This window comes from Chrysochloris asiatica, unplaced genomic scaffold (assembly GCF_000296735.1).
Source record: "Chrysochloris asiatica unplaced genomic scaffold, ChrAsi1.0 scaffold00305, whole genome shotgun sequence".
In the NCBI taxonomy this organism is placed as follows: Eukaryota; Metazoa; Chordata; class Mammalia; order Afrosoricida; family Chrysochloridae; genus Chrysochloris; species Chrysochloris asiatica.
In genome coordinates, this window is record NW_006408823.1 from 1,222,226 (window position 1) to 1,234,170 (window position 11,945).

The 11,945-nt window shown below is 45.3% G+C and overlaps 1 protein-coding gene across 1 annotated transcript in view; it reads right to left on the minus strand.

Moving 5' to 3' along the window:
• Positions 1-8,959, minus strand: part of NMRAL1 (NmrA-like family domain containing 1) — an 11,307-nt gene extending 2,348 nt beyond the window's left edge. The window contains exons 1-4 of the mRNA XM_006874883.1: positions 8,920-8,959; positions 5,390-5,642; positions 4,385-4,397; positions 3,703-3,952 (exon numbers count right to left, since the gene is read on the minus strand). Of these exons, the coding sequence (XP_006874945.1) occupies positions 3,703-3,952; positions 4,385-4,397; positions 5,390-5,642; positions 8,920-8,959 (556 nt within the window). The remainder of the gene's footprint in view (positions 1-3,702; positions 3,953-4,384; positions 4,398-5,389; positions 5,643-8,919) is intronic.
• Positions 8,960-11,945: the final 2,986 nt, after the last annotated feature.

Sequence of the window (11,945 nt, forward strand, 5' to 3'; positions counted from 1 at the left end):
CAAATTATTGAATGATGCAGAAAGCATCAAAAGAAGATGGAAGGAATACACAGAGTCACTGTAACAAAACGAAATGGTTGATGTTCAATTGTTTCAAGAGGTAGCATGTAATCCAGAGCCAATGATACTGAAGGAGGAAGTCCAAGGTGCATTGAAGGAATTGGCGAAGAACAAGGCACCAGGACTTGATGGAATAAAAACAAATCATTCAAGAAAGTGAGGCGGCACAGGAGGCATTCACTCATCTATGCCAAGAAATCTGGAAGATGACTATCTGGCCGACTGATAAAAGAGATCTGTATTTGTGCCCATTCCAAAGAGAGGTGACCCAACGGAATGCAGAAATCATCAGACAGTGTCTTGGATGTCCCATGCGAGTAATGTTTTACTAAAGGTAATACAGAAACGGTTGCAAGTATACATTGACAGAGAACTTCCAGAGGTTAAAGCCGGATTCAGAAGAGGCCGTGGAATAAGGGATATCGTTGCTGATGTCTGATGGATCTTGGCTGAAAGCAGAGAATATCAGAAAGATGTTTGTTTACCTGTGCTTTATTGACTATGACAAGCTATGGACAACACTGCGAAATATGAGTATTCCAGAACACTTAATTGTGCTCATGAGGAATGTGTACCTGGACCAAGAGGCAGTTGTTCGAACAGAACATGGGAACACTGAATGGTTTAAAATTGAGAAAGTTGTGTGACAGGGTTGTATTCTTTCACCATACTTACTCAACCTGTATGCTGAGCAAATAATCTGAGAAGCTGAGTTCTATGAAGAAAAACGTGGCATCTGGATTGGAGGAAGACTCATTAACAACCTGCGATATGCAGATGACACAACCTTGCTTGCTGAAAGTGACGAGGACTTAAAACATTTACTGATGAAGATCAAAGAGCACAACTTTCAGTATGGATTGCATCTCAATGTAAAGAAAACAAAAATCCTCACCAGTGGACCAATAAACAACATTCTTATCAATGGAAAAAGATTGAAGTTGTCAAGGACTTTATTCTTCTTGGATCAACTATCAACACTCATGCAAGCAGCAGTCAAGAAATCAAACAACATATTGCACTGGGCAAATCTGCTGCACAAGACCTTGTTGAAGAGCAAAGATGTCAGCTTTTGGACTAAGGTGTGCCTGATCCAAGCCATGGTATTTTTAATAACCTAATATGCATGCGAAAGCTGGACAGTGAATAAGGAAGACCACAGAAGAATTTGAGTTATGGTGTTGGAGGAGAATATGGAAAGTGCCATGGGCTGCCAAAAGAACCAACAGATCCGTGTTGAAAGAAGTGCAGCCAGAATGCTCCTTGGAGGCCAGGATGGCCAAACTTGGTCTCTCATACTGTGGATATATAGTCAGGAGGGACCAGTCGCTGGAGAAGGATATCATGTTTGGTAAGGTAGAAGGTCAGAGAAAAAGAGGAAGACCCTCAGTGAGATGGATTGGCAAAGCGGCAGCATCAATGGGCTCAAGAGTGGCAAAAATTGTGAGGTTGGACCAGGATCGGGCAGTGTTTCGTTCTGTTGTGCATACGGTCGCTATGGGTCAGTGCTGACTCAATGGAACCTAACAACAACAACTTTACAGTTGTGACAATTGCAATTAGTCATAATAACAGTTACTCACTTTTGAATCATAAGAATCTTATCCCCATCTTCTTTCACCAGACCCATCTAGACAAGATGAAAACTATTCAGTGGGGGCTCTACCTTCCCCTGCACACTTGGAAACTAAACTCCCTTTTGAAAACTTGTAAGCCAGTCACTTTGTGCATTTATTGCCCTCTTCCCCCGCCGCCATTTTAGGTAGCCAATAAGGAGCTCAGGTAGCGTAGTGGTTACGAATTGGGCTGTGAACCACAAGGTAAGCAGTTCGAAACTACTAGCGGTTCCACGGGAGAAAGATGAGGCATTCTGCTCCCGTAAAGATTTACAGCCTTGGAAACCCTGTACAGGGTCGCTATGAGTTGGAACAGACTCCATGGCACACAGCCACCACCAATATCTAAGTTGGCCGTTCTTATCAACCCTATAACCTTGTACACAGAGGGGATAGGATTAATCCTTGATGTGCAGAAAAAGGTTTTGAAAGCTGCCACCAAGAATGGGCTGGTCCCTGTGGTCCCTCTGGATCACCCTGGCACACCTCATCATGGCCTGAATTCCTGGTAGCTAGAAACCTGGTGGTGCATGTCCCAAACCCCAATTCCCGTAACACGAGTGTTTGATTAGCCAGGTGCCACAGCCTGGCCTGAGCGGGGCATGGCAGACACTTGATAAGCACCTATTAAATTAAAGAACAACTCTGCCTTCCAAGTTGTGGTTCTGCAGATGTAGAATCAGAAGAGCATCGTGAAAGAGGCCACACAGGATGATGGGGACCTCTGGTCTTCCAAGGCTGCCTGTTGGGACCCATGAGGAACCTTGAGGATAGAGCACCAACTCCTGAGACTAGACTGGGGTTATATCCTTGACCATGGCTTTGTAAATTGTAAAGGGTGGTGCCATGGCTATCAGCAGTCCCGGGCTCTGCTCACTGGGTGGCAACTCTCTGGCCACCACTGACTTTCCTGCGTGAAGACGAGTGGTGTTTATGCAGCACCTGGTGTCCTAGATAAGCACACCAGCCCCATCCGGGGCCTCAGCAGCGTCTCACTGTAAACCGGCCAACAGGAGACAAGCTTTCTAAGATTTCTTTCAAGCTCTGCATTCCCTGGTGGCAAGTGGTTAAGCGTTTGGCTACTAACCAAAAGGTTAGCTGTTCAAACCCACCAACCACTGTAAGGGAGACAGAAGTGGCAGCGTGTTTCAGCAAAGACTGTTGTTGAGTCAACTGTGATTCATAGTGACCCTTACGTACAACAGAACCAAATACTGCCCAGCTCTGTGCCTTCCTTACAATTGTTACGTTTGAGTTCATTGTGGCGGCCGCTGTGTTACTCCGTCTCATTGAGGCTCTTCCTCTTTTGTGCTGAGTCTTTATCAAATATGATGTCCTTTCTCCAGACACTGGTCGTTCCTAACAACATGTCCAAGGTCTCCTTATTCTTGCTTCTAAGGAGCATTCTGGCTGTAAAGGACAGCTCTACTCTGTCCTGCATAATTGCTATTAAGTTGGAATTTAATAAATCAGTGGGTTTACTGATCTACAAATGTACACTGTGAAATCTCCAACCAGACAAGTTTTCCAAATATTCTTTCTAAAGAAGGAATAACCCATTGCCAACTGCAACTATTTCCAAGGTGGTCAATCTTTCCAAAAGCAGACCATTACATCTTTCTCTCACGGAGTAGCTGGTGGGTTCGAATCGCCCATCTTCAGGACATGGATCGAGCGCTTACCTGCTGCACCACCAGGGCTCCTTGAAATAACAACACTGTGCTGATTCTGTTAAACTTTGCATTGGACAAAGCCTGGTAGAACCAGCAGCGAGGACACTATTTTCATTCACTTACAAACATTCCCATTACGCCCACTTCACAGAAAAGGAAACAGAGGCCTAGTAAGGTTAAACCACTTTCTCAGAGTCACAGATCTAACATGAGGGTTGGGGGCTCAAAAGCAGACCCTCTGATGACAAACACACTGTAGACAACCCCTGCAGCGTCACAAGAGGGGAACCCCGTCTCACCAGGTTAGTGGGTGCCGATGGCTGGGGGTGGGGCCGGGGGCAGGGACAACTCACTTAGCAGGTAGCTCTTTCCATCTGGTGCCTTCCTGGGCAAGAAGTAGGATAAGAGATTCTCGAAGTAACAGGCCAGCCGCACACTGGTCATGGGAACGCCGATGTTCCGGAAATATTCCTCTACCACGCCTTTGCCATCAAAGTGGCCGACGGCCAGTTTCCCACCCGTCAGCTTCTTGACGTTCTCTAGACCACTGTAGACCACATAGCGAAGACCCAGGTGCTTGGCCAGGTCAGCCAGCAGCATTCCCTGGTAGGCAGAAATGAAGAAATGAGACAGAGAGAAGGCTGTGGAGCCCCAACCACATTCTGGCTTACTAAACCCAGAGTGGCCCAGGCCAGCAATGCTAAGCATCAAACACTATTCACATACAGTACCACCTTCTAGCACCCAGAGAATCCTAGAGTCCCTTCTCTAGATAATTTGGGTAATTCTACTTTCTCTGGTGTTCAACTGCAGTGCATAAGTGAGGGTGGGCAGGTTGGCTAAGGGGGCACAGAAGCTGCTCTCATCTCTGCTTGGTCTGAGACTGACCAGTCCACAGTACCATTATCATCTTCCCTGGAGAGTTCCAGGAGCTTGACTGTGGAGGTCCTACTACTCAGTGAGGCACAAGGTCAGTAGTTCAAACCTACCAATTGCTCCATGAGAGAAAGATGAGGCTTTCTACTCCCATATTACAGCCTTGAAAACCCTATGCAGGGTTGCTATAAGTTAGAACCGACTGAGTGGCACACCACCACCACCACCACCAATATCTAAATGAATAAACACACCAACTGCTCGGGTTCCAGTCTGGGCTCTGCAATGCACTCTGTGATCCAGGTCACGTGACTTAACCACTCTGACCTCATCAGTTAAATGGGGACAATGCTACTTGCCACATAGGGCTGTGTAATGGTTGAATGGTGGCCTCCAAAATAAGGTATATCCTCCCCTCCCGAACCTGTGAATGAAACACTGGGAAACAGTCTTTGCAGCTGTAACCAAGTTATGGATCTTGAGCTAACATGATCCTAGATTGACTTGGTGGGCCCTAAATCCCATGCCAACTGTCCTTATGAGAGACAGAAGACACAGAGGGGAGGAACATGAAAAGATGGAGGCAGAAGCTGGTGTTCTGGAGTCACAGAGCTACAAGCGGCGTGGAAGGATTCTTCCCTAGGGCCTCTGGGAGAAACCTCACCCTTGACTTCAGACTTCCAGTCCCCAGAACTAGACACACTAGAACTGCTCCTTTGGGTTTCTGAGACTGTGAATCTTCACAGAAGTAGGCAGCCTCATCTCTCTCCCTCAGAGCTACTAGTTAAGTTTGAACTTCCAGCCTTGCAGTCAGTCCTGTGCCTAACCCACACCACTAGAGGAGACAAGAAAGGACCAGAGAAAAGAAGTTACTTGTCCAAAGCCATACAGTGAACTCTGGAAGAGGCAGGACTCCCATCTGAGGTTTGTGCTTTCCAACTTAGTGCCTTCTGTTGTATAAGACAGCTCATGAACAGTATCTTTCTTTCTTAAAAAAAGCCACTGGATGAGAAAGTAGCAGTCTCCCTGCGCTCACATACCATGGAAGGAGAAAGGCTGGACATGCAACAGTCAGCTCTTGCTGGCAAGGTGGAGCTGCCTCCCAGGGACCAGCTGGAGACCCGAGAGGTCTCCTAAGATGCCCTGCATCCTCCCATCAGCCACCTGTCTGCCCTCACCTGCTTGATCTCCTGCTCCTGGCTAAGGTTCTCCCAGTAGTTGGTCACGAAGAAGGTGGCGTAGGCCCCGGTCAGGGCCCGCTCCATGCTGGCCTCATCATCCTGGTCTCCCTGAACCACTTCTGCACCTTGTAGCTTCAATGCCTTTGCTGCCTGTTGTCCAGGGTTCCGAGTCACCACTCGGACTGTGAATGTCCCGTCCTCCAGGAGAGCCCGGGCCACAGAGCCACCCTGGGCACCTACGGAACCAGAAAGACATCCAGGACACCCCTAAGGGAAGAGTCCCAAAAGGGAATGTTCTACCAGAGGCAGAAACACCCAAGCGATTTGTCCACATACAATTCTCCTTAGACCCTTGCTTACACCTTTAAAAAATAACAGCTTTATTGAAATGTCATTCGTTTACCATGGACTTCACCCATTTAAAGTCTATAATTTTGTGGGTTTTAGAATGTACACAGAGCTTGCAAACATCACCACAGTTCATTTAGAAGAATTTCATCACCCCCAAAAGAAAATCTGCCTCCGTGTCTCAATTTTTAGACAAACAATAGACAGGTCTATCAGGAGAAAATAACCCTATGAGGTAAACACACCTAAGAACAGCTGACTATTAGAGAGCAAAGGGACAGCATTTGCCCAAGGAAAAAGTTCAGAAGACAGGAAGTTAGGAAAAAAGGAAGCATGGAAATGGAAACTACAGGAAGTCAAATAAGCGACATTATATTGTGGGGATTGCAATCAATGACATGAAACAAATAGGTCTGAACTGTTGAATGGGAAACTGACTTGCTCTGTAAATCTTCACACAATTCACACAAAAAAAAAAAAAAAAAAAAAAAAAAAGACAAAAAGACAAAATTCAGTACTCATTAGCAGTCTCTCCCCAATTTTTCCCTGTCCCACAGTTTTGGTGTGTTGCCATAGGAAAAGCACTCAATCTCAAGGTCAGTTTGAATCACAAGGTTGGCAGTTCAAGCTCACCAGCCACTCCTCGGAAACCCTATACAGGGTAGCTATGAGTCAGAACTAATTCGACAGCACTTAATGACAATAGTATCATATGTGAGGAGTTTTGGTGTAATGCTGTAGGATAAGCACTGTACCACTAACCATAAAGTCAGTGGTTCAAATCTACCAGGGGCTCCTTGAAAACGCACACAGGTTGCTATAAGTCGGAAACGACTCAATAGCACTCAACAGTAAAAACATCATATGTGAGGAGTTTTGGTGTTATGCTATAGGATAAGCACTGTACTGTCAGCCATAAAGTCAGTGGTTCAGATCCACCAACTGCTCCTTGGAAACCCTATACAGGGTGCTAGGAGTCAGAAATGACTCTACAACATTTACCAACAGCATCATGTGATCTTTTGTGACTGGTTTCTTTCATTTAGCATAATGTTTGCAAGTTTCATCCATGTGTAGCATGCATCTTACTTGCACCTTTGAAAAAATATTTTTGAAATGAACTGTTTATTCAGCTATATAATGAACTGATACATGTTAGGACCATAAAGACATTATGCTAAGTGAAACAAACCACACAAGAAAGACCATATATTCTAGGATTCTGATTATGTGAAACGTCCAGAGAGGCAGATCAAACAAGAGAATTCTGGGATAGAACATAGACTAGCAGTGTTAAAAGAGTGGTAGTGGGGAGGGATGGGAAATGAGCACAGGGTTTATTTTTTTGGGTGATGGAATGTTCTAAAACTGATGATGGTTACACAGCTCTGCAAATACACTTTTTGAAAAAAAACCCCACTGAATTGTACACTTTAAATAGGTGAACTGTATTGAATGTGAATTATATTTCAATAGAGATGTTATAATTGATACACATGCACCAGGGTAAGTCAAAAGTATTGCTCCAAAACCGTTAAAACTTGTATTAACTGAAAATCTGAAAACGTGGGCTTTTGCTTCTAGCTAGATCCTCCATCTAGCTCCAAACACTTATGAAAACTGCATTTCCATCTCTCTGTGCTCTTCGATTTATACCATGTTAAAACTGCACTTCTGGCATCCTTGAGGGATTCCAATTGCATTCCTCTGAAATGTCCGTTGAGTTTGGGTAACAAAAAGAAGTCTAAAGGGGCAAGATCAGGGCTGTAGGTAGATGGGATAATGAAATTCTCATAGAGTCCTTACTACCCTCAAAGAATGAACAAGCGCACTGTTGTCATAGAAAAAAATTCTTCAGTGCAATTTTCCTGGTTGATTTTTTTTTTCCCCTTTACCAATGCAATTTTGCATTTTCTTAAAAACTTCCTCCTAATAAGCTCCTATGATCATTCTGTCTTTCAAGAAAATCTAGTATGATTACTGTTAAGTGGCGCCGAGTTAGTTCCAACTCATAGTGACCCTTTATAGGGTTTCCAAGGAGCAGTTGGTGAGCTTGAACCTGACCCTGAAGTTCAAACTCACTTGCAGTCCAGCGCATTAATCCACAATGCCACACCAATACGCCTATCAAGATTTCCCCTTTGGGATCCCCCAAAACAATCACCATATAAAACCTTCTGAGTTCACCTCTCTGCCTGGAACTTAACTGGCCCAGCAGACTCCCTAGAAAACCACTGTTTTGACTGGATTTCTTTTTGAAGTCACCCTAAGGAGACTAAGACCGGTGTATTACTGAGGAAACTTGTCTGAGACCATCCACTAATCACAGAAACATGTTTACACATGTTCTGTTTGGAACAAACCCATGCTTGTATGATTTAGTAGCAATGTTTTTGGACTTCCCTTGGATTAAGTGGCTTCAAAATAATCACTACCATCTGGGAAAAAAAACCCTTATGTATGTAATCCATCTGGTAGCATAGTGGTTACCAATTGCGCTGCAAACCTCAAGGTCATCGGTTCAAAACTACCAGCTGTTCCGTGGGAGAAAGATGAGGCTTTCTGCTCCCTTAAAGATTTACAGCACCGGAAACCCTGTACAGGGTCGCTATGAGTCGGAACCGACTCCATGGCACATCACCACAACAACAATCCATCTAGTGTGTGTGGTGTGGCGTTCTGTTGCGGCACTGTAGGATCAGTACTGGACTGCTAACTACAAGGTTGGTGGTTCAAAACCAACCAATCACTTCTTGGACACACTATGAGTCAGAACTGACTCGAGGGCGCTTTAAAACAACAATCCCTTTAGTAGGACATGCAAGAAACTCGCTTAAAAGTGATGAGTGGGTGGAGGGGAAAGGAGGACAGGGATGGGAAAGAGATCTAACTGGCGTCTCAAGTGCAATTATTACCTATTCAAAAAAATTAAAGTAATTCATCTTTAAAAGCTGAAACGGAATCTGCTCTTAGACAGAGTCCTCACCGTCCCATCCTGGGCTAGGGGCCCCTGCCATCTTACCACTTCGGGCCACTCCGGGGAGTATCAAACTCAGAAGTTAGGGGGCGCTCAGACTCTGCAAAACGGGAAGGGTAGAGGACAAGCGATCCGAGCTCTCAGGGCCCGCGTTTCAGTCCCTGGATTGAGTTTGGGGTCTCGCTTACCTGTGGCTCCAAACACCACCACCAGCTTCTTGTCCGCCATGTGGGCGGAAGGAGAGGAAGATGGTCCCTATAAGGCCTGAGAGTTGTGGAATGCGCGGAGTTGGGAGTCTGGGGAGGAGGGTGTCCCCAAATCTCAGCCTCCGCTACTGTCAACCGTCGGCTCCTTCTCCACCCGGGCCGATGCCCAGACCCTGCCGGGTCCCAAGTTCCTTGCTGCTACGTTGGCGGGAAACGTTTCTGGGAATGGAGACCCCGAGAACGACAGCAGAATCCATTGCGCAGGGGGAGGGATGGAATCCTCGGCTAGGCGCCGGCCCCCCACCCTTGGTCCTACCCATCCCTGGTAGAATCACCTCACCCAGGGAGCAGGGTGTGTAAGGATCTCTGGCCGCCCTATTCTGACTTCCCTTCATCACGGAGCCCCGGTAGTGCTGAGAAGCCCCGTTCCCCCCGCTGGCACCGATGATGGTTCGGCCTGATTCTGGCGGCCGCGCAGCTGCTCTTTCCGTGTGCAAATGGGGGCTGGCCTCAATACACCAGATTCTGCAGGTATTGAGTGGGCAACACGAGACAAACAAACAAGAAATCGTCTTTACCTTGCATGAATATCTGATATTGGGTGTGTCACCTAAAGATAATTACACCTATTTCAGTAACTCTTAACCTCCTGAGGCTGCTCTGCTAGTTCCGGTACCTCTAACTAACTCACCTTCAAAGTCACTGCTTAGCAGCTGGTGAGTGAACTGCTGATAATTATTTATCATAAAATGCAAGTATTTATTATTTTAATAAGTATGCATTTATATTGCACTGTAAGGTAAAGCACTGGGCTGCTAACTGCAAGGTCGGTGGTTCAAACCCATTAGTTCCTTGGAAACCTACAGGGTTGTCATGAGTTGGAACTGACTTGATGTTTGCATTTATCAATGAAGATGACATTTATGTTTTTATCGTGCATAAATCCCTTCTAATCTCCCTCTGATGTGGCATTGTGGGATAAGCACTGGACTGCTAACCATAAGGTTGGCAGTTGAAACTCACCAGCTGCTCCTCAGAAACCCTATATTGGGTGGCTATGAGTTGGAACTGAATCAACAGCACGTAACAAACAACAACAATCTCCTCTAGACCCTATTATATTATGTCTCAGTGCTCAGACCACCACCTAATTCCTATTTATTCCTCTGGATTCCATATAAACACCACTTCTTCCAGGAAGCCCTCCCTGACCTATATAGTCTGGGCTGGTACCACGTCTTTTGTTTGTCCCTGTATCTCTCCCTCCCAGCACAACATCAGCACATAGTAGGAATTCAACAAATGCCCAGTCAATGGAACTGAAGTGCATATTAATCTGATAAAAGATGAACTTTTCCTTCAGTTGTCGTTGTTGTTATTAAGTGCTGTTGAGTCGATTCCGACCCATAGTGACCCTGTATAGGGTTTCCAAGGAGCAGCTGGTGAGCTTGAACCACTGCAAAACCCAAAGTTCCCAAGGCTCTGTTATTTAAGGAAATAAATCCAAACAGGAAGGTCCCCAGCAGGAATAGGTGCTAATTGCTATGGGCTGGAGCCTAGTGGACAGCACTTAACATAACAACAACAAACCACAACGTGGAAATGCAGGGCCTTTGTTAAAAAATGACTAAGACTTTCAAGATGGCCACAGAAGGACCTTAAACCAAATGCAGGGCTTTTCTGAGCAGGAGACCCTATTTGATTGCATAGGTTACATGCCCATTAAGCCAGCCCAGGCTTTTAAATAGTGTAACCTCTCAGGGCCGTGTTGGGATCAGAGCAACCTCAGGGCCTTTTGGCCTTGAATCTGCAGTTTGGAAATCAGAACAGTGAATGAGTGGCAGAGAATAGAATTTCTACTGTTGACTGGCAGTCAGTGGTGCTGTCTGGAAGTGGGCAGAGGGGTAGCAAAGGTCTTGTCTGTTATGAATTCAATTGTGTCCCTTCAAAATATGCGTTGTAAATCAGAACTATTGCTGTGGTTAGAATTTCATTTGGGAATGGATTGTCTTTCTTATGTTAGTGAGATAGCATGAATGTAGGGTGTGTCTAAAATCAATGTTTATCATGTTATAAAAAATATTAAACAAGTAAGTGAGCAAACAGATGGAGGCAGACAGATACGAAACTGCATGAAGATCACTCAGGAGCAGAAGCCGAAAAGAAACAAGGATCTTTCCCCACAGCCAGCAGAGAAAGCCTTCTGCTAGAGCCAGATTCCTAACTGAAATCTGTACTTGCAGTTTTCCTAATAGTGAGGAAATACGTTTCTGTTTGATAAAGTCATACACTTGTGGTATTTCTGTTATAGCAGCACAGGCCCCAGGCAGCCCACAAACCAAGGGGCCTCAGGGGAGAAATTTACCTACTGACTCAGCACTTCCTGTGTGCCTTTATAGCCGACTAAGCATTTGACTTTCAACCAGGGCAGTAGCATACACTAATGATAAGAGTGGGAGCCCTTTCCTGGGAAAGCAGCACATTACCTGAACCCTCACAGCCCTTCAATCTGCGCCATTTTGTTTCATTTAATTTTATGTGGCCAGAACAGGATGAAGGGGGAAGGGTAGGGTCTACTTCCTTTTGGCACTGTGGGATAACCACAGGGTCTGAGGTTCAAACTCACCAGCTGCTGCAGGGTCACTATGAGTCAGAACCTACTCAACGTCACTTAACAACAAACAACATCATTTTTAAAAATTTTGTTTTTATAGCCAAATCAAAAATCAAACTCACTGCCTTCTAATGGATTCCTCCAAATCATAGTGACCTTTTAGGACACAGTAGAACCGCCCCATAGGGTTTCCTAGGTTGTAAATCTTTCTGAAGACAGACTACCACATCATTCTGCCAGCAGTTGGTAGAGTCCAACTACTGACCTTTTGATTAGCAGTCAACTGCTTAATCATGCTCCTTTGTATAGGCAAGTAATTCATAACGCATTTATTCATTCTCATTACAACATTTAAATGCTATTTGTTGTTGTTAAGTGCTGTCGAGTCGGTTCC